The following is a 22686-nucleotide window of genomic DNA, read 5'->3' as shown; positions in this document are numbered from 1 at the left end:
ACCGCCTGACTCCAGTCTGATTACAACCAAAGCGCTAAAAGGCTCCAGACCCCACGTCCCGCCCCCATGGTCCCGCCTTCTCCCAAACCTCCTCTCCTCCTTCCCCTTTTCCCTTAGCACCCTCTCTTCCTTTCTCCCTGGCCTCCTGAGAAGCAGCTTGCCTCTCTGTTGGGCTCTCCCTGGCTGGAAGAAGGGGGGTCCCTGTCTCCAGCCCTGACTCACCAAGCCCCCTTCCCTGGGTTGGGGCTGGACAAGCCCACTTGGCCTCCCCTGGGAGCTCATAAATACCAAGGAGAGGCCCATCAGGCTGTGTGCAAAACGCGTGGCTCCCCACCCTCTAAAAGCCCCTGAGTTCTTCCCAAACTCCTTTCTCTTCCCCCAGACACCTGCCTGGGGTGGCAACAGGGGAGGGGGTACTACAGACCTGTACAAACCTGGCCCCATTTCAAATGAGACCTGCCTCAGTTTGCAAAGAAATCTCAGGGAAGGCATCTCAGGGCCCCTGCTGCAAGCAGCAAGCTGAGGAATTCCTCGACTCCCACCCAAACCTCCCCCCAGCCCCTTCTCAGCCTTTCTCTCTGCTCATTACCATCCACACCACCTCCCACCCACAGGGAAAGAGAAGGTCATCGCCAAAGGGGCCCATAGAGGGGGGCCTTCTAGGGGGTTTGACCAGAGAGGAGTGAGACTGTTTACCCACACCGGAGCTTCCCCTTAGCTCATCTCCACTCCCGTCCCAGGGCCAGTAAAAATTCAAAATCATTCAGCCACACACAGCAGAGAATGGAGGGAAAGAAGATGAATCTTAACTCTAAGTGGCTCATGGGGGAGCAGAGCACGAGGTGAGATCAAGGGTGAGAGGGGACCCTTTTCCTTCGGGCACCCAATTTTGAAAGGGCAGGACGTTGTGGTGCCACCTTAAGGAAGAGGGAAGACCCAGCTCTGCTGACTGGCTGGAAGCTGTCCTGCTGGAGGCCCAGGGGAATGTGGCAGCCTTGGGGGTGTTTGGGATTCTTCCTCAGATCTCTACTGACAGTGTTTACTGTGGTCTGTCACTGCTGTCTCAAACCCCAGCAGAACTTAGTGTGCCCCCTCAGGTGGCTTTATTGTATTTGCATGAAAATGCCTGGGGAGTAAGACCCTCTTACTCCTTCTGTGTCATTTAGGATGCCCTGGTTGGTGCTGGAAACCCTGGTGGTGTAGTGGTTAAGTGCTACAGCTGCTAACCAAAAGGTTGGCTGTTTGAATCCACCAGGCACTCCTTGGAAACTCTATGGGACAGTTCTACTTTGTCCTATAGGGTCACTATGAGTCAGAGTCGACTCAGTGGCAACAGGTTTGGTTTTTTTGGTTTGGTCTGTGCTGGGCACACAGCAGGTGCTCAGTAAATGCTGACTTAATGCCACGCAGGGCCTTCGAGACCAGAACTTGACTCCCAAATCAGTGACTCTTACCCTGACTGCCATAACCCAGGGTGGAGGTGGGGGCTGAGAGGGAGAAGCAAGTCAGGGGCTAGCCTAAGCCTCTGGCCTTGACCCTTTGCCTGGAAGTCCCACAACAGGCCCTTGCGTGAGGAGCTGAGCTGTGCAGTAGCATGTAGGACCTTGAGACTGGAAGTTTATTTTCAGATTTGAAGCTCCAAAGTGGCAGATCCCAGAAAACCTCTTCTCTGGCTCCGGATTTGTTCTCTACTTAAGTGGCTGAGCAAGGCTCTTGCAGTCAGCTGGCTCCTGCAGCCTGGGGTTCCTCCTGGGGAGCTGGGGGCTTGGAAAGGAGGCAAAGGGGAAGAGGAAAGAGTAAAGCCCCAGAGTGTGTTGTCCATTCTAGGGTAGAGGTGGCCTGTAAGCCTCGGGGAGAAGTCTGTCCCCTCAACACACTTCCCTTTCTCTCAGAACTGCTGATGTTTCTGGGGCCCCCCTAAGCTCAGAAACATGCTTTAATAGTTGAGCATCTATGTTGTGCCAAGACATGGTCCCACTTGACTACGAAGACAGTGAAAGCCAAAGAAGGGGCCCATGTGGGCGAGTCCACCCAAGGTTAAAGCTGATGTGATCATCTCTAGCTCCTCGCCCCGCCACCTCAGGCCCATATGTAGTAATAAACACAGGGCCAGAGTCACACCCAGATCTAAGCACACAGGGGAGTCTGGGAGAGGCTGCTGGAGCTTGCAGACTGTTGCCCAGCATCTGGGTGGGGCTGGGCTGGGAGGAGGTGAAGGAATAGTCCAAGGAAAGGGTCTTGGCCAGGAATGAGCCTGGGCTCTCTCCTCTCCCACCTGCCCCTCTCAGGGCAGCTCAACATACAGTCTGCTTCTTCCTAAAGAAATAGCAGGGCCCACTGGAACCCCTCAGACTGAGAGAGAGAAAAGGCAGAAGGAGGTCAGCTGGGTGTCCAGGAGACATACAGCCTGAGATCCTGTAGCCAGCATGCTGGCCCTGCTTGGTTTCTGTATTCAACCCTCTGCTACCCCTAACCACTCCAGCCCAGCCCAACCCCACATTCCACCTTTCCCCAGCGTGGGCACCTTCTCCCCTCCACTTTGAGGACCACCCTGTTACCTATCGGAACTCCTCTCTCCCTCCCAGATCACTCTGCTCCAGATGGCTGGCCTCCTTGCTGGCCCCTGCACACCAGCCCCCTCCTGCCATAAAGTCTCTGCTGGCTCTTCACCAAGAATCTGCATGGCTCATTCCCTCACCTCCTTCAAGTCTTTGCTTGAATGTCACCTACTCTGATCACCATAGTTACAACTAGGCCCCATCCCCTTTACCCTGCTCTATTTCTTCCCGTTGCACTTAACACTTTCTAGCATGTTATATGTTTTATTTATGATGTTTATTGTTTATTGTCTATCTTCAGCCAATAAAAGGTAAACTCCATAAGGGCAGATGTGTCCTCAGTGTCTAGCACTGTCCTGGCACATGGCTGGGAATAAATCAATATTTGTTGAATTAGTGAATGCTCTCACTCTTTGCCACAGAAAGTGAGTGGTAAAGGCGTGAGAGGTGGGGAGGGGGGATTAAGGTCTTTCTGAGCCCTTCTGCCCTGTCTCCTCTTCCTCTGTGATACCTGCAGCCTTGCGTAGTCAGCTGCAACCTGTGGGCTCACACTCCAGCGTCTCTAATACCGCCCCCCCCCCGCCCCCAACACATAAAACAACACATACACACAGTGTACCTGGGGCTGAGGCGGGTGGGCAGCTTCTAGCGCGTTGTTCACTCCAGGACTTTATAGTTTAGATAAATCATGGGGAGAGGCACGAAAGACACCTGGGAATGAGGGGCTAGGACAGAGAAACTGAGGCTGGAGAAGGGGTTGGTGTCAGACCCCAGGCGAACTCTCAAAGTTTTCAAAAGAAGTTTTACTTCTCAATAAAGGGCCGCTCTGTCCCGAAGGGTTCTACCTGCCAGTCTGGGAAGTGAGGTGAAGGAAGTCACTTTTGACAGACAACATCTCCCCCTTCCCGATTTACTACGCCCCCCGTCGGTGTGCAGGAGAGGGCATGAGGGAGCAGCCAGGAGGAGGAAGAAAGGGTGAAAAGGCAGAGAGAAATGGCTCCGGGGCTTCCACTGTCTCAGCAGGACCCCCACTCTGGCCTCCGGTTCGGGGAAAGCCGCCCAGCTGTTTCTGATTCTTTCATACTCGCAGCCCCGCCCAAGGGGTGGGGGACCGACGCTTAGGGAGAACAGGGAGAACCAGAACTCTGCGGAGCCCGGGCAGAAGGGGCGGCTAGTCCGCGTTCCCCACCGCAGGTGCTGCCCCCTCTGCCTCTGCCGGCGATTCCCGGCCCCCAGGCCGGCGAAAGCTTCGGAGCTGGGAAGGCGGGAAGGAGCCGAGTCCAAAAGTTGTTGTTGGGGGTGGGTGGGGAGGAGGCAGCGGGGAGAAGGAAACAGGGGCGAGGAGCCCTAGGTGAGAGAAGCCCCTACCTGAAGCCGAGTGTCCACAGCGCCCCTGTAGGCAGCATTGAAAAGGGAGTAACACTCTCCCGCAGGTCCCGCCGGCGGGGACGAGATTCTACCCATTTCACGGAAGCTCAAGAATGGAAAGAGAGGACTCAGGAACTGAGGGCGTCCTCGGTTTGCTCAGCTCCAGCGGCACTGTAGGTCAGAGGGCAAAGAGAAGCGTCTGCAGCCCCTCCCGCTCCGCGCGCCTAGCTGTCACCCACAGAAGTCGGGTTTGCTGCCTGAATGAAGGGCGCTAGGACCCGGTGGCGCGGCGTCGGCGAGAACTGGGCGCCCCGGGCCCTGAAGGGCACCGCGGCGCCCGTCGCAACCCGCCCCAGCAGGTGGGGGCGCGGCGCGGGGCCGCGCGGGCGGGCCGAGGGGCGGAGGCGGCCGCCACACCTAGGGCGCAGCCGAACGCCCGGGCTGGCGCGGGCGGAGCCGCCTTGAGGGCCGCGCGTGTCCCGGGCCTCGGCCCCGCCCCGCGCCGTCCAATGAGAGCCCGCGGCCGGAGGGGCTGTCCGCACACCCGGTCCGCAGCCCCACTCCGAGCGGCCGACCCCCTCACTCTGCACCCGCGCCCAGGGCAGCAAGCCCCGGACCCCCGACTAGGCGCATTGTCGTCGGCCTCAGGACATCGCTCCTTGCGCCCCGGCTCCTGGACCCCAAGTCCCCCTAGGTCCCCAGCTCCTGGCAAGCCCCATGGCCCCCCAGGGGGGTGAGGTAGGGACAGACTGAGTACCCCCAGTGCACGGCCCCCCGGGCCGCGCGGCGGGAGCGTCTTTGGGGAGCTATGCTGAGGCCGGGTGGTGCGCAGGACGCCGCGCAGCTCCCCCTTTGGCGCGCTCGCGCCCCTGTCCCTGCGCCCCCCGACGGCTGCCGGCCTCCGGCCCGCCTAGGTCTTGCCTGCCTTCTGCTGCTGCTGCTGCTGACGCTGCCGGCCCCTGTAGACACGTCCTGGTGGTGAGTGGGACTCTCGGGGCCGGGCGGGTGAGGCGCTGGGTCGTAGAGGCCGGGAGGCGCTTGGAGGAGATATACAGCTCCCGATACGGGTTGCTCCGGGGACCAGGCTACCACTTCGCCGGAGTTAGAGACAACCTGGACAGGACCGTCTCGGAAGTCGCAGAGTGGCAGGCGGGGAGAAAGACCGGACAGTTTACTCCGGAGAATTTCTGAGGGCGCTGTGCCTTTCCCTCCCGCGGAGGACGCTGAACATTTGGGGCAAGGACGCCCCGTGGTCGCGGCTCCCCAGGTTCCCATATGCTGAGCCACCTCTACCTCAGCTCAGGCCCTTTAGGACAGAAGTTACCTCCCAATTTCTTTACAGGGTGGGTTCAAGGACCTGTGGTATCTCCCTTCCTAGGCCTGCAGTGGCCTTTCCACTGGACCCCCTGACCGCCTAAGGTCGCCCCCTGGAAGGTAGAGAAGGGGGCCAGCTACCCCACCCTATAACGCAGGAAGGCATTGATGAGGCAGCAGCTCCCAGCGCATTGTTTAGAAATTGAGTCGAGGCAAAACTACCCCATTAATTCCCACAATTAAAATAAACAAAACACTTGGGTTTGCATAATCTAGACATTTGTCTCAAGCCTCTGCTTTGATGATGTCACTTTGAACCTTGATATGTCCCTCCATTCTTCTGCTTTCCCAGAGGACCCCATCTCCCATCTCTCCCCTGCCAAAGAGGCTTCTGGAGTCCCAAAGCGCTAAGAGACCCTCCCCTCAATGTCTTGCAGGCCTTAGATCCCAGCACTTCACAAGAAGGCAGATGAGGCAGAAAGGCATTAAAAGATGTCTATTCTTTCTGGAACACCGCCCCCACCGCCACCCCCAGTGCTCCACCAGCTCTCCATGGCACTCATGTCTTTGGAGAAAGAGCTACTTTCCCTCCTATCCCACCTTCACTGGGGTAGGGCTGGGGGAATTGGACTGAGTAGATTCAGTCTTCTCAGCTTTCCTCTTCACCCCCAATCAAACTGGCCTTTGGGATGGGGTTATTGCCCCTCTCTACCCATGCAGTGCCCCCTTCCTTTCCCCACTCTGCTCCTCCTCCTGTGCAACCCCCCGCCCCAACACACACACACCACATAGTGTGGTCCCTTCTCCCCCTTGCACCCTGTGGCTTTTCTCCTCTTGATTTGGAATCTTGGCTCGAAGGGTGAGGGGTAGCTGGCTGAGGGGCCAGTGAGCTTGGGCTGCAGATTCCTATCATTTCAAGATGCGTCTTACTCCATCCCCAACCCCCACCCCCGTTTTCCTGTTTCAGAAAAATCTCTCTTTTGGATCTTTTTTATCTCTGCAGTGTTGGGGAAGGCAAGAAGGGGGGTTCTGGATGGGGGAGCAGGGAGGCCTATATCCTACATCTGGCTTGAAACATTCCTTTAGAAAGGGAAAGGGAAGTTGGGGGGGGGGACAAGAAGAAAAGCCTTTCAAAGCTCAGGGTGAGATCAAAGCCACCCTTTTACCTTCAAGGGTTCCCTTTGGCTCATGACTTGCATCTTCAGGGGCCCTGTCCCAGATAGCAATTTGCTTCTGGGGACTCTTGACTGCTTCTCACCAGTTTGGGAGGCAGTTTTAAAGGGCCAGTTTAGGTGAGAAGTGTCACTCTGGTGATTTCAGCATCCTGCTTCCTAAAGAACGACTGGGGTTCTTCCTAGTACCCCTTTCCTCCCCTCAGCTACTCCTCCCTTTTCCTTTCTCCCTTCACTACCCTCCCACCACATGGTTCATATTAAAGGTTTTGGAAAAAGTCCTGGGTGAAGAGCTGGGGAGAGGGGTGGGTGATACACATAGGGTCTTAGCAGTCCCTACAGAGAGAAGCAAGGCAGCAGAAGAGATGGGTGAGGAGTGGTTGCAGAGGTTATTTCAGGCTCCTTGCTCCATGCCTGTCATAGTGGCAGGCCCCAGATGCCTGCCTTCGTGGTCATCACTTCTGTGACAAGGTGGAAAGCTGCCTTCTAAAGGCAGGTCAGGCCTCCAAGGTGGTTATTGCTCTTTCCCTTAGGAAGAACCCCGCGAGATTGATATTCTGTACAACCCCTGGAAGAGACGCCTGTTGGCTCTGTGTGTGCCCGTGTCCCACTGTGGAGCAGGAGGTCATCACTATCACCAGCTAAACAGTCTGATCTTCCTCACAGCCACTCCCTCCCTGCCCTACCCAGACTGGAGAAGGAAACAGATGGTCTCAGTCCGTGACAAAACAAATTGGGGTTCTTGTCATGTGCACAAGGGGTCAGATGTAGGGAGTCACAAAAGCAGGGAGAGGGACACAGAGGGGTACAATAGTGTTAGTGCCGCCGTTACCAACAACAGCTGCCATTTAATGAGCCCTTTCCATGAGTTGGAGTCGCCTCCACGGCAACTGATTTGGAGTTTGGGTTTTACTAAGTGCCAGGCATTATGGCTAAGCACCTTACGAGCATCATCTGCTTCAATCACCAAGATACTCCGGTGACGTGTGGGTGCCATTATCCCCATTTCACAAATGAAGAAAGTGAGGAATGGGAGAGGACTGCTAAGAAACTTGCTCAAGGTCACACCGATTTTGGGGCCAATCAGATTGATCTGGTTAAGCACTGTGTGCCTCTCTCTTGCCCCTGGAATAAAAATGAGCTTGAACTTTGGAGTCAGATGGCCTTGGTTCACCCTGGTTCTCTTCCAGTTAGCCCTGATGGACACAGCTGGGTATTTTTTAATGAATGACTTAATCTTCCTGAACCTCAGCTTCATCATCTGTAAAATGGAGATCTTTCTCATATGATTTTTGTGCAGAAAAATGTTTCTGAAGTATAAAGCACTGTACACATGCTGCTATACTATGAGAAGATTCAAGGAGGGTAGTAAGTTTTACCCCTGTGTTCAAAGCTTTATGTGGGCTGGGCCGAACCATGTACACTAGGGGCTGTAACAATACAGAAGGGGGGGGAGGGAAGAAGATCTCTGGCCTCATTAAAAGGACACAAACATAAAACATCTGCAAATAGGCTAGCAATGTCAACAAGGAGTAGAGCCGTAATTGAAATTGTTTATGGCTGGCTAGGGGGAGAAGGAGTTGTGGGTGAATCAGCGTTTACTCAACAGATAGTTATTGGGTACCTACTATGTGCTATACATGTTCTAGGCTCTGGGGATATTATGGAGAACAAAACAGACAAAAATCCCTGCCTTGATGGAGTAGTGCGACTGAATCATCTTGGGAATCTTGTTAAAATGCAGGTTCTGACTCAGTAGGCCTGGAGTGGGGCCTGAGGTTCTACATTTCTAACAAATTCCCAGGTGATGCTGCTGCTCTGGGGACCACACTTTGAGTAGCAAGGGGCTAGAGTAGGGTATGAATCACTTCGTCAAAGGAAGGGGTATGAATTGGTCAAATGCAGATGAAGACCTTTTGGAGGGGAAAACAAAGCTAGAGAGTCAGGGACATCTGGTCCCTCTACCAGACCGAGTAGGGAGATCCCTTAAACATCTCTGTGCTCTTTCTAGCCAAGCTCAGTGCTTGGCACATGGTAGGCATTTTGTAGGCATGTGTTGAATTGAGAAGGGATGGGCTCCACCTCAGGCCCAGCTCTTTTGGAGGCCCCCACTCTGACTACAAGGGGCTGACTGGCCAGCAGGCAAGGGCCATGCTCTGCAGTCTTGAAGCAACTACTTAGCAGGATCAGGGTGATAGTAGAGAAAATGAATGATCTTCCCATCTTAGATACCGAACAGATGTTCCCACACTCAGTGAGGATGTAATAAGAAGGACCAATGTGGGCTGCAGCAGAATGGATTGAAGTCAGACCACAGGAAGGACTTTTTGCCAGAGTTTGGCCTGCCCTACTCTACACTGTCTCATGAGGGCTGGATTATTGGTCTCTCGTTCCCATCTACCACCACCGCCCCCCCCCCCACAAGCCCCAGTAAAAAAAAAACAAACACCCATTGCCTTAGACACTACTCCACGGCTGAACTGGGGAAATAGAATGGTGGTGAGACAGGGACGAGCTCCAACTCCAACGGTCTTGATTTTCCAAACAAAGCACTGCGGCAGTGGGTGTAACTCCAGGCTGTGCGTCAGGCGGCCCTTTCCGGCCCGGCCCAGCCTGGGTGTTTATTTTGTTTGTTCCTGGAAGCTGTTGCCCTGATGGACAGTGCTGGGGACGCTGATTCTTTGGGATTTGTTAGGAGAGGGCCAGCTCTCTCACCCTTCCCCCGGGACAGATGGGCCCCATCAGCCCTGCTGAGTTCCCGAAGAGGCAAGCATCAGCCCTCCTTGTGTTTGTTTGAGTTGGTGTCACCAGTGGTGATCCAGTCTGTGGGTGAGGACCGGCTGTGGGAATGCAGGAGGGGCACAGAGCCCAGGGCAGTGGAGCTTTTCCCCTCCCTCCACTGACCACCCTCCCTTCTCCTCACCCACTTCTAGGTCCATTGTGGGGCCATTTCCAAACCACAGGCTCATTCATAGCCCAGATCAAATCTTTTCTGTCTGTAGCAGCAACTGCCCTCCTCAACCCCTACCTGTTCAGAAAGGGGGAGGAGGGCATCCCTGTGATCGGCTTTGGGCGAGAGATGGAGGATCCCCACCAAGTCAAGGAAGGTGCCCCGGGGCTGGAGAGCTGGACCAGGAGTGGGTGCAGCTGGGCTGGAGGAAGTAGGTGAATGGGTCGGATCCTGTTGGTTGCCTCGCAGGGAGAGAGGGTGACGCACTACTGTTTTCTCCCTGGAATTTTCTTCCTGAGGCTTGTGGTGGGCAGTCCAGAGTGAAGAGAAAATGTTGTCTTGAGAAATCTGAGACTGCCTCTAGCAACCTCCCTGTCCTTTCATAGCCCACCCCAATTCATACTCCTATTGGGCAGGTCAGAGATTGGAGTTTGGGTAGAGTCACCCTGTTGCTTTTCTTTGGCCTCTGGCTTCCCACTGCAAACAGCCCTCTGTCCATGCCAGGACCATCTGGGACACCATGCTCCGTAGGTTGAGAAGGATGATTGTAATAAACCCATTAGTCTTATAAGAAAGGCCCCGGGGCCCGGAAATGTAAGGTACAGGGAGAAGAGTAGCAGGTGGGGTCTTCTTACTCAGACTTCAGGGTCGGGAATGAGGGCTTTTAGCTACATGGGTTAGATTAGCCTTGTACCCATTTCTCAAAATTGCCCACTAGGTGTCTTTTCACTGGCCCCTCCCTGTCTCTGCCCCCTCCCCAGCCCTAAACTATGTCTTCATGGACTGACCATGCAGGATGTACCATCTCCAGGGCTCAATGTAAGAGCAGTGTCTCAGACCCTCATTTTCTTAGCTCATTTTTCCATGAGGCTCTTAATGTTTATTAAATAAATAGGCAATGGGTCTGTGTGACGTGCCCACAGCTTCTGTGGGTATGATACTGGCCTGGCCTGTGTCCTGGGAGTGTGTGTCACTTTGGCCTTTAGCCGAGAACCTGGTGATGGTGGGAGACCACTCAGTTATGATCTCTGTAACTGCGTAACTCTATTTCTCCAGAGCTTGTGGGGAATGGTTCTACCCATCAGCCTCAGGGAGAGTGGGCTGGGGGAAGGGGAAGGAACCAAGCCTCCCCCTCCTCATTTCCCTGGCTGATGCAGAAAGAAGGGCCAGCATGATCTGACAGGGTTGTCTCATCCTTGCAGGTACATTGGGGCACTGGGAGCCCGGGTGATCTGTGACAATATCCCTGGTCTGGTGAGCCGGCAGCGGCAGCTGTGCCAGCGTTACCCAGACATCATGCGCTCGGTGGGCGAGGGTGCCCGAGAATGGATCCGGGAATGTCAGCACCAGTTCCGCCACCACCGCTGGAATTGCACCACACTGGACAGGGATCACACGGTCTTTGGACGTGTCATGCTCAGAAGTAGGGGCCTCTTCTACCCTGCCCCAGCTCCTTTCCTTTTTATGTTTGGGGTGATAAGTGGGAAGGGTAGGCATGAACTACCACCCCACCCCCCACTCCCACAGCTTCATAATTAGAGAAACAACTGTGGGCAGAGGCCAGGATACAGATGGGAACAGACTCTCAGTACCTCAGATATATAGGCAGTGCCAGTCTAAATGCCAGTGTTCTGGTATGACAGAACAAAGGCAAAGCACTCCCTAGTGCCTCCATCTTTCTCCCTCCTTTTCCCTTCCCTCCCCACCCCCAGCCTGGCCTTCCATGCACCCTGAGGCTGAGGACTAGGAATAGATGCTCTTCTCTAACCACCACCATCATCACCCTCACCCCACACTACAGTAATGGGAACAAGGGACAAACAGAAAGGTGATATGTAAATATTTGGAGTCAGTGGTCTGGCCCCAGCTCAGCAAAAAGGCTAAGCAGAGCTAGACAGTAAACTAGGAGAAAGAGAATGAGCTGCGAATGTAGAGGTGTCAGGGGTACAGGGGTGATGATTCATCAATTCCCAAGAGCAGGGAGGGAAGGGAGCAGGCAGCGGAAAGTGGCATGTCCCTCCAAACAGGCTGACCCCTGGGTTCCAGTCTCTACTGTAGGGGAACTGTCCAGCAGACTGGGACTGAAAGGCCTGGAATGTGGGCTATGGCAAGCTTAGCTGAGATGGAGTTGGCACTCAGTGGGAGGGGATGATTCACCATGAAACTTTCAATGGATGGACCGGGAGTTTGGAAGGTCAGCCCAAGAGGTCAGATGTACAAAGAACTGGAGGGAGAGCAGTAAGGGTTGAGGGGGAGAGGTCAGATCCTCTGGGGAATGCTTGGAAGAGAAAGGCAGTTTGAGTAAAGGAGGTGTTAGGAATGGCTCTGGGAAAGAAGAGAAGGGGTCTGAGAGTTGGAGGTTGTGTGGCCTTAAGAAGGGGACAGGCGCAGGCCTCTTTCCTGAAACACACCTCTGCCCTTTTCTCTCTAGGCAGCCGGGAGGCAGCATTTGTGTATGCCATCTCATCAGCAGGGGTGGTCCACGCTATCACTCGTGCCTGTAGTCAGGGTGAACTGAGTGTGTGCAGCTGTGACCCCTACACCCGTGGCCGACACCGTGACCAACGTGGGGACTTTGACTGGGGTGGCTGCAGTGACAACATCCACTATGGTGTCCGCTTTGCCAAGGCCTTTGTGGATGCCAAGGAGAAGAGGCTTAAGGATGCCCGGGCCCTGATGAACTTACACAACAACCGCTGTGGTCGCACGGTCAGTGCTCACATCTGTGTACGTACACCGAGATTTACTGGGGGTGACCCCAGTAAATAATTTCCAAAAGCCCCAACATTCTGGGACAGGAGCACTAAATGCAAGGGAGATTGGAAATCCCTAGGTTCAACCAGGCACATAGTAGTCTTTGTATAGACAAAAAGGAGGGAAAGAACTGCCTCCATAAAGACTGAGGAGGGTAAGAGTTTGTTCTAGTCAGTTCACTGGTATTTGAAAACCTCCTCTGTGCCTAGTACCGTGCTGGAAAATGGCACCCTATAAACATAGAAGGCATGGCACCTGGTGTGCTAAGAGATATGAAAACTAGAGGACATGCAAACATACTGTAATCCTGAACAGAATCATGCGGATCAAAGTTCAAACAGGCTCACGAAAAGGAAAGCACCACTATCCCTAAGGTTTCTGAAATAAGGTTCTCGAACTTGATCAGTAAGAATGGGTAGGGTCTGATGGGAAAGAGAACAACCAACCACAGCCAGCCAGGGCCATGTCCAGCAGACTTCAGAGCATACATGCTTTTAGTTCTCAGGATGACTAAAAAGTGCCCTAACTGGCTGCCTCTTTCCTGCCCTCCAGGCTGTGCGGCGGTTTCTGAAGCTAGAGTGTAAGTGCCACGGGGTGAGTGGCTCCTGTACTCTGCGTACCTGCTGGCGTGCACTCTCAGACTTCCGCCGCACAGGTGATTACCTGAGGCGACGCTATGATGGGGCTGTGCAGGTGACAGCCACCCAGGATGGCGCCAACTTCACAGCAGCCCGCCAAGGCTATCGACGTGCCACTCGGACTGACCTTGTCTACTTCGACAACTCCCCAGACTATTGTGTCTTGGACAAGGCTGCAGGTAAGTAAGGCAGGTGGGCAGGGACAGTGAGCCCCAGTCTTTAGTGCAGGCACCCCTAGGTAATCATGTTCTACCCAGTCTCAGGAGTTAGGAAGGGGGATGGCGTGGGAGGAGTCAGTCTCCTCCCCCCATGAAAAACTGGTAATGAGATTGCTGATTTATCCCTCAGTCTGCCAAGCCCAGTGCTGCCCAACCAGAGAGGAGAGATCACTCAACTTCTTGAGGCTTAAGGCCATGTATCAACTCTTTATATCCCTAGCATCTGGGATACAGTAGGCACTATTCAGTGAATGTAGTCCTAGGCCTTTGGCTCTTTACGCTCCAGCTAAAGATATGAGAGGTTAACAGGTAGACAAATGCAACTGCAAAAGAGAGATCACTAGGGACCAGCGAAATCAAGAAAAGTTTATTTGAAAATGTGAATTTAAGCAGCTCCTTGAAGTGTGGGGATTATCTGGATAGCTAGAGAGCTAACAGGCAGATATTCTCTGCACATGAGCGGGAAAGCATGTGACCTGTTCCAGGGAGAGAGCAGCTCAATCTGACTGAGTGAAAGTTTCAGGTAAAGGCGATTAAAGCTAGAAAGATAGGTTGGGAACAGACCATGAGAGCCCTTGAAAAGGCTTTATCCAGTGGGTTGCCACTGAAGATTCTGAAATGGGGCTTGGGGAAGAAAGGAAAGAGACCTCCACCAAAGGCTAACCAATGGCAGAAAGCAGCAGATGGTTGTTTTTTAATCTGCCTGGATTATTTGTGGTGGAATTCTTGGGGATGCTGGAAGGTGACATGGTATTCCCCCAAGAGAGTGGAAGTCACCATCCTGACTCACATTTCAGGTTCAGATGGGTTAAACTAGGAAGGACATGCAATGTAACAGAATTGCTCTTTCTGCAGAGCTCTTTTCTGTAGACTCTGGAGTCAGGGGTGGGTGAGGTGGAGCCAAAAGCCCCAGCAGTCTTCAGTACTGTTTTCCACCCATCACTGTTGTTCCTGGGGAGTATAGTGACTTGGAGCAAAACTGAACACAGAAGCAGGTTGGGGCACACCCAATAACAAAGGAAGTAGCCATGTACCTTGGAGGGTGCTAGGAGTATAAAGATGAGGGGAGCTCATCTGGTTCTATTAGTGATTTTTTGTCAAGTGGTATAATTCAGAGGCTACTCTCTGGATGCCTGGAAGTAATTCCATAACATCTGAGGTGTTAGCCTATGCTAAAACCCAAACTAAACTCATTGCTGTAGAGTCAGTTCTGATTCATAGTGACCCTATAGGTCAGATTAGAACTGACCCATAGGGTTTCCAAAACTGTAATCTTTATGGAAGCAGACTGCCACATTTTTCTCCCACAGAGCGGCTAGTGGGTTCAAACCACCGACCTTTTGGTTAGCAGCCGAAAGCTTTACATTGTGCCACCAGGGCTCCTTTAGCTACCACACCTCAAATGCACCTTTAGGAAAGGAGCTTTGGAGTTAGGAGGGAAGATGAATCATATGTGTTGGTTTTACTCAGAGGCATAAATTAGGTCTCATAAAATCCAAAGTAGGGCCTGAAATTTAAAGGGTATAAGTCACCTCAGAAGGGAGTATGGAGCTAGAAACTCCCTCCAGAGCAACACTGTCCAAGTGAACATTTTGTGATGATAGAAATGTTCTCTATCTATGCTATCAAATACAGTAGGCACTAGGCACTAGGCACATGTGATTATTGATTACTTGAAATATGGCTAGTGCAACTGAGAAACTAAATTTTAAATGGCTCCCATATAGCTACTGGCTATCTTACTGGATAGCACAACTCCAAAGTGTAGAAGGGGCTTTTGGTGCACAAGGACTTAAGACTCAACTCTTGGAGTTAGCAGAATGACATATATAGTAGGCCTTGTCAGCCCTCAAGGAGCCTTGGTGGCACAATAGTTAATCACTCAGATGCTAACCAAAAGGTTGGTGGTTCCACAGCTCCACAGAGAGAAACATCTGGGAATCTGCCTCTATAAAGACGACAGCCAAGAAAACCCTATGGAATGGCTCTAATTAACTTGACAGCACACAACAGTAGTCAGTCCATACTCCAGAGTGGTGGTCTCCCAGTGTTTTGGATTATGTGTCCACATCATTAAAAAAAAACTTGTGTGTACCTCTACTATATACGTATATATGTATGTGTGTATATTTATATCTATATCGTGTGTTGCTGTGATGGTGGACGCTATGCCACTGGTATTCAGATACCAGCAGGGTCACCCATGGAGGACAGGTTTCAGCTGAGCTTCCAGACTAAGAAAGACTAGGAAGAAGGACCCGGCAGTCTACTTCTGAAAAGCATTAGCCAGTGAAAGCCTTATGAATAGCAGCGGAACACTGTCTGATACAGTGCTGGAAGATGAGCCCCCCAGGTTAGAAGGCACTCAAAAGATGACTGGGGAAGAGCTGCCTCCTCAAAGCAGAGTCAACCTTGATGACATGGATGGAGTAAAGTTTTCGGGACCTTCATTTGCTGAGGTGGCACAACTCAAAATGAGAAGAAACAGCTGCAAACATCCATTAATAATCAGAACCTGGAATGTACAAAGTATGAATCTAGGAAAATTGGAAATCGTCAAAAATGAAATGGAACGCATAAACATTGATATCCTAGGCATTGGAGAGCTGAAATGGACTGCTATTGGGCAATCATATAGTCTACTATGCTGGGAACGACAACTTGAAGAGGAATGGTGTTGCATTCATCGTCAAAAAGAATGTTTCAAGATCTTTCCTGAAATATAACATTGTCAGTGATAGGATAATATCCATACGCTTGCAAGGAAGGCCAGTTAGTGCGACTATTATGCAAATTTATGTACCAACCACTAGGGCCAAAGATGAAGAAATAGATTTTTATCAGCTGCTGCAGTCTGAAATTGATCGAACATGCAATCAGGATGCATTGATAATTACTGGTGATTGGAATGTGAAAGTTGGAAACAAAAAAGAAGGATCAGTAGTTGGAAAATATGGCCTTGGTGACAGAAACAATGCTGGAGATCGAATGATAGAATTTTGCAAGACCAACGACTTCTTCGCAAATACCTTCTTTCACCAACATAAACAGGAACTATACACATGGACCTCGCCAGATGGAACACACAGAAATCAAATTGACTACATTTGTGGAAAGAGACGATGGAAAAGCTCAATCTCATCAGTCAGAACAAGGCCAGGGGCCGACTGTAGAACAGACCATCAATTGCTCATATGCAAGTTCAAGCTGAAACTGAAGAAAATCAGAGCAAGTCCACGAGAGCCAAAATATGACCTTGAGTATATCCCACCTGAATTTAGAGACCATCTCAAGAATAGATTTGACATGTTGAACACTAGTGACTGAAGAAGACCACACAGGTTGTGGAATGACATCAAGGACATCATCCATGAAGAAAGCAAGAGGTCACTGAAAAGACAGGAAAGAAGGAAAAGACCAACATGGATGTCAGAGGAGACTCTGAAACTTGCTCTCAAATGTCGAGTAGCTAAAGCAAAAGGAAGAATTGATGAAGTAAAAGAACTGAACAGAAGATTTCAAAGGGCGTCTTGAGAAGACAAAGTAAAGTATTAGAATGACATGTGCAAAGAGCTGGAGATGGAAAACCAAAAGGGAAGAACACGCTCAGCGTTTTTCAAACTGAAAGAACTGAAGAAAAAATTCAAGCCTCAAGTTGCAATAGTGAAGGATTCTATGGGGAAAATATTAAATGATGCAGGAAGCATCAAAAGAAGATGGAAGGAATACACACAGTCATTACACCAAAAAGAATTAGTTGATGTTCAACCATTTCAAGAGGTGGCATATGATCAGGAACCAATGGTACTGAAGGAAGAAGTCCAAGCTGTGAAGGCATTGGCAAAAAACACGGCTCCAGGAACTGATGGAATACCAATTCAGATGTTTCAACGAACAGATGCAGCGCTGGAGGTGCTCACTCGTCTATGCCAAGAAATATGGAAGACAGCTTCCTCGCCAACCAACTGGAAAAGATCCATATTTATGCCTATTCCCAAGAAAGGTGATCCAACCAAATGTGGAAATTATAGAACAATGTCATTAATATCACACGCAACGAGAATTTTGCTGAAGATCATTCAAAAATGGTTGCAGCAGTATATAGACAGGGAACTGCCAGAAATTCAGGCTGGTTTCAGAAGAGGACGTGGAACCAGGGATATCATTGCTAATGTCAGATGGATCCTGGCTGAAGGCAGAGAATACCAGAAGAATGTTTACCTGTGTTTTATTGACTATGCAAAGGCATTTGACTGTGTGGATCATAACAAATTATGGACAACATTGTGAAGAATGGGAATTCCAGAACACTTAATTGTGCTCATGAGGAACCTTTATATAGATCAAGAGGCAGTTGTTCAGACAGAACAAGGGGATACTGATTGGTTTAAAGTCAGGAAAAGTGTGCCTCAGGGTTGTATTCTTTCACCATACCTATGCAATCTGTATGCTGGGCAAATAATATGAGAAACTGGACTGTATGAAGAAGAACGGGGCATCAGGATTGGAGGAAGATTCATTAACAACCTACGTTGTGCAGATGACACAACCGTGCTTGCAGAAAGTGAAGAGGACTTGAAGCACTTACTCATGAAGATCAAAGACCACCGCCTTCAGTATGGATCGCACCTCAACATAAAGAAAACAAAAATCCTCACAACTGGACCAATGAGCAACATCATGATAAACAGAGAAAAGATTGAAGTTGTCAAGGATTTCATTTTACTTGGATCCACAATCAGCAGCCATGGAAGCAGCAGTCAAGAAACAAAAGTCGCATTGCATTGGGTAAATCTGCTGCAAAGGACCTCTTTAAAGTGTTGAAGAGCAAAGATGTCACCTTGAAGACTAAGGTGCGCCTGACCCAAGCCATGGTATTTTCAATCACATCATATGCATGTGAAAGCTGGACGATGAAAAAGGAAGACCAAAGAAGAACTGACGCCTTTGAATTGTGGCACTGGCAAAGAATACTGAATATACCATGGACTGCCAAAAGAATGAACAAATCTGTCTCAGAACAAGTACAGCCAGAATGCTCCTTAGAGGCAGGGATGGTGAGACTGCATCTTACATACTTTGGACATGTTGTTAGGAGGGATCAATGCCTGGAGAAGGACATCATGTTTGGCAGAGTACAGGGTCAGCTGAAAAGAGGAAGACCCTCAACGAGGTGGATTGACACAGTGGCTGCAATAATGAGCTCAAGCATAACAACGATTGTAAGGACCGGGCAGTGTTTCAATCTGTTGTGCATGGCATCGCTATGAGTCGGAACCGACTCGACGGCACCTAACAACAACAGTATCTGTATTTCACTATACTAATATGTGCCTTATAAAACATACATACAACGTTAAGTATTTTAAGTGGAAGAGATAAAAAACAAATATACTTTGGTGAAGGGTAAGACAGTACGCAATACTGGGGAAGCCAGCACAGCTTATATAAGGCAAGGTCACAGAAGCTCCCTAGACACATCTGAACTCCCTGAGGGGCCGAATTGCTGGGCTGAGGGCTGCAGGCTGTGGGGACCATGGTCTCAGGGACCATCTAGCTCAATTGGCGTAACATAGTTTATAAAGAAAATGTTCTACATTCTACTTTGGTGAGTAGCATCTGGGGTCTTAAAAGCCTGTGAGAAGCCATCTAAGATACTCCACTGGTCTCACCCTTCGGGAGCAAGGAAGAATGAAGAAAACTGAAGACACAAGACAAAGATTAGTCCAAAGGACTGACGGACCATATCTACCATAGCCTTCACCAGACTGAGTCCAGTACAACTAGATGGTGCCCAGCTACCACCACTGACTGCTCTGACAGGGATCACAATAGATGGTCCCGGACAGAGCTAGACAAAAATGTAGAACAAAATTCTAACTCACAAAAAAAGACTAGACTTACTGACCTGACAGAAACTGGAGAAACCCTGAGAGTATGGCCCCCAGACACCCTTTTAGCTCAGTAATGAAGTCACTCCCGAGGTTCACCCTTCAGCCAAAGATTAGACAGGCCCATAAAACAAAACTAGACTAAAGGGGCACACCAGCCCAGGGGCAAGGACTAGAAGGCAGGAGGGAACAGGAAAGCTGGTAATAGGGAACCCAAGGTCAAAAAGGGAAAGTGTTGACATGTTGTGGAGTTGTTAACCAATGTCATAAAACAATATGTGTACTAACTGTTTAATGAGAAAGTAGTTGTGTAAACCTTCATCTAAAGTATAATAAAAACAAACAGGCTCTAGCATTTTCTTCCCATATCCCAGTGGAATGTGGAGACTACTGCTGTAGAAAGCAGTGAATCTGTTCCCCTTCTCGGACTCGTAAGTAGTCACTTTCTCATCTCTAGGTTCTTATTAATAAGGAAAAGGGTTGGACTCAATACTCTCTAGGGTTTCATCCATCCAAAATTCTATAATGTTATGATCTGTTGGCAGCATCTCTTCTTGCTGAAGCCAGTCAGAATGAGGTCGTGAGCATTCCCTATGCAGTGGAATAACATGAGTTCCCACTGTAAGTGGGTAAAAGCAAGAGAATCCCTTTTCCTTCCTTAGGGATACGCCGCCAGTCAGTCATGGTAATCAGTTATCACAGAGTATAACACAGACTATAGATATAACAATTGCTGAGTTAGGTGCTGTTATTATGTCCATTTTCAGGTGAAAAAACCAAGGTCTAGAGAGATTAATCAAGTTGCCTAATCACACAGCTAATTAAGTGGCAGAACTGGGACTGGAACCCATGCGTTCTGACGTCTGGGCCCATGCTTTTAATGGCTATGCTATAATGCTTCCCTTTATAGTACAACTTAACAAAATGTAAACTAAGGACAGAAATACTAACAAATACGAGCAGGATCAGAGTGTGGCAAGACTTCTCGGAAGAGATAAATTATAGGCTAGGATGTTTTGTTTTTTAACTTTCTGTTACGGAATCACACAAAAGTAGAGAAACCTCACTTTAACAATTACAAACATTTCAAGTCTAGGCTTTGAAGAGGACATGGAGATGTGTATTGACAGAGGGAACTACTGCAGGCGGAGTCCATGGCCTTTGGGGAGACTTGATGTGGGAAGAAACACGCCTGGTGCAGAGGGCAGTGAGGATACGATCTTCCTGGCTCGTGGGCATATTTTCAGGAAAAGGGATTCTTTTTTGCTTTCTCATAAGGATGTGTGTAAGGAAGTCTAAAGAAGCTGAAGTAAGACCTAACTTGGTTCTCACTCCCTCTCTTTCCCAACCCAGGTTCCCTAGGCACTGCAGGCCGTGTCTGCAGCAAGACCTCTAAAGGGACAGACGGTTGTGAAATCATGTGCTGTGGCCGAGGGTATGACACAACTCGAGTCACCCGTGTCACCCAGTGTGAGTGCAAATTCCACTGGTGCTGTGCTGTGCGGTGCAAGGAGTGCAGGAACACTGTGGACGTCCATACTTGCAAGGCCCCCAAGAAGGCAGAGTGGCTGGACCAGACCTGAACACATGGATAGCTCACTAGTCCCTCTACTTCAAACCTCCCGACTCAAAAGCACAAGATCCTTGCATGCACACCTTCCTCCACCCTCAACCCTGGGCTGCTACAGCTTCTATTTAAGGACTTGGGGAGTGGTCCAGAGGGACCCTGGTGCCCTGGCTAGCTCCTCAGCCCTGGGAAGGAGTTGACAGAGGATGTAAGGAATTGAGTGGCTCCCCGATTCCCCCCTCTGAAGGTTAGAAGGGAGAGTGGAAGAGGTAGGGGGTCTTCAGAGTGACAGGAGTTGCACTAAAGCACCTGGTCGAGGCTCATTTTCCCTGTTCCTTGCCTTGGCTTCCTGACACCTCTTGTAAGAGGAAGGATTCCTGGAGACAGCTCCTTTTTGTTCCTAACTGGCTGAGGGTAGATGGGCCAGAGATGAAACCGCATGTCCCCTCCCTCAAGTCAGTTTGAGTAGACTGCCTCTTACCCCGGAAGAATCTCTTAGGCTACAAAATTCTTCCATTATCAAGAGCCTGAGATTGCTAGACAGAGTTAGCCATAGTGGACAAGGTTCTGTTCACATGCTCATATGTTTATAAAATGCTGTGTTTTGTAGGGGAAAAAATTATATAACTACACAAAAACATACTCTTTCCCAATCTCTCTCTTTTTCAACCTGTATCAGACAGCACTGCCTCTTTTGGTCACTTGCTGCCTGTTAAAACATGTGGTGGCATGCAGTGGTTCTCAAGCCTAACAGATCATTAGAATACCCTGGGATACTCCTGGGAGGTAGTAATCTAATAAGTCTGGCTAGACCTTGGGGTTTTGTATTTATTTTTTTACTTTCTATGAGTTATTCTGGTGGTCAGCCAGGTTTGGAAAACACTGTATAAGAGATATGAGACTTGTGGAAGGTGGGAGAGGGTGAGCAGGCCTGATCTCAAGGCCCACATGAGGCACTAGTGTATACTAGGGAGGCAGGGATCTCGGGCTTTGGTAATTCTTTAGGAGAGGATCCTAGCCTTGGACACTGGGAGCAGGAGCCTGTAACTATGGAGGGAAGGGGAGCTAGGGCTCGGGCCAAAGTGGTGAATAGCTTAGAAGACAGCCTTCCCTCATTTATTCAACAAATCTTTATTTAGTGATTCTCCAAGTCTTGGTGTTCATTAATGTCCACTCCACATTTGGCTCAAGTAGTGGGGGCTTTCCTTCTACCCATTGCTTATCTGGGCTTGCAGTAGTGGAGTCTCCAGAGGTAGCCAACTTAGTAAGCTAGAGGATAAGACACAGAGTCCCAAAAACCTAGATGTCTTACTTTGTGTCTTGGACAGTGGTTGTCTCTTGCCCATTGATATTAAAAAGGAGCAAATCTGCAGTGCCATTTTAGCATTTTTAATACTTCAAGCAAGATACCTAAATTCTAAGCATTGGTTTTCTCATCTGTAAATAAGGGAAAGAACCTATCTCAGCTACTGAGTTTTAATTATGCCTCAAACTCCAGCCAACAAATACTCTCATCAAAGTTCCTGACTGGTCTAGCCATCCCAACCGCTCTAAACCAAAAAAAATCCAAACCCAGTGCCATCGAGTCGAATCTGACTCAATGCCTCTCGGACCCTTTAATTTAGAACTGTAAAGTATTGAAAGCAGGCTGTAGCTTAAGGGGTCTACAAAAGAAATTCTGCATATAGGCCCCACTTTCCTTTCCCAAGTTCCACTCCAACATCCCTTGGGGTCCTCACATGTTTGTGGAGCAGCTTCACTGTGCACAGGCAGCAGGAGGATGGGGGAGCCACAGCTCTGGGGGGTGGGGGCAGGTTTCTTTGGATGATAGGACTAATATTTGTGTGACCTGCTGAGACCTGTGTGGGAGAGTTGAGGGTGGTGAGGGGGTTTGCTCCAGTTTCATATCCAGTAACACAAAACATGAGCTAGTCAGGGCCCTTGTGGTCTGCGGTGAGGGGATTCCTGTGGAGAAATGGGACTGAGTGAGTCAGGCGGGGGGAATGTCTTCCTTGCAGAGTAGAGTCAACAGGATAACTGATGAGCCCATGGTAGGATTAGGGAGGGGGAAATGGAAGGGGAAGAGAAGAGCTTCTAACGTCTTGAGCTGGGATTAAGAGGAGGAGACCTTTAGGGTAATAGGGATATGAGTTTCTAGGTCAGTCTAAACTCAAAATAGGTTTGAATGAATTTACAAAAGGGTGTTACCTCATATGCCAAGCCACTGGAAAGAGCCTCAAGTCCCAGCCAGCTCCT

The 22686-nt window shown here is 50.1% G+C and overlaps 2 protein-coding genes across 6 annotated transcripts in view; one reads left to right on the top strand and one right to left on the bottom strand.

Annotated features, from left to right (window-relative positions):
* ST7L (suppression of tumorigenicity 7 like) overlaps positions 1-22686 on the bottom strand; it is a 185818-nt gene that overhangs the window by 48958 nt on the left and 114174 nt on the right. The window lies entirely within an intron of this gene.
* WNT2B (Wnt family member 2B) lies at positions 4527-22152 on the top strand. Its single transcript, XM_003409583.4, has 5 exons — positions 4527-4904; positions 10565-10785; positions 11794-12071; positions 12669-12933; positions 20217-22152. The coding sequence occupies exons 1-5, from the start codon at positions 4735-4737 to the stop codon at positions 20444-20446; spliced, it is 1164 nt and encodes a 387-aa protein (XP_003409631.1). The 5' UTR covers positions 4527-4734; the 3' UTR covers positions 20447-22152.

Source organism: Loxodonta africana, chromosome 3, assembly GCF_030014295.1.
Source record: "Loxodonta africana isolate mLoxAfr1 chromosome 3, mLoxAfr1.hap2, whole genome shotgun sequence".
NCBI lineage: Eukaryota > Metazoa > Chordata > Mammalia > Proboscidea > Elephantidae > Loxodonta > Loxodonta africana.
The sequence above is the reverse complement of the archived record's forward strand: the minus strand, read 5'-3'. Positions and strand labels throughout refer to the sequence as shown.

Excerpts from the sequence above, each read along its gene's own strand:
- WNT2B (XM_003409583.4), top strand. The coding sequence starts at position 4,735 with ATGCTGAGGCCGGGTGGTGCGCAGGACGCCGCGCAGCTCCCCCTTTGG. Across the intron at positions 10,786-11,793 it reads TGGACGTGTCATGCTCAGAA|GCAGCCGGGAGGCAGCATTT; the intron begins GTAGGGGCCTCT and ends TTTTCTCTCTAG. Across the intron at positions 12,072-12,668 it reads ACAACCGCTGTGGTCGCACG|GCTGTGCGGCGGTTTCTGAA; the intron begins GTCAGTGCTCAC and ends CCTGCCCTCCAG.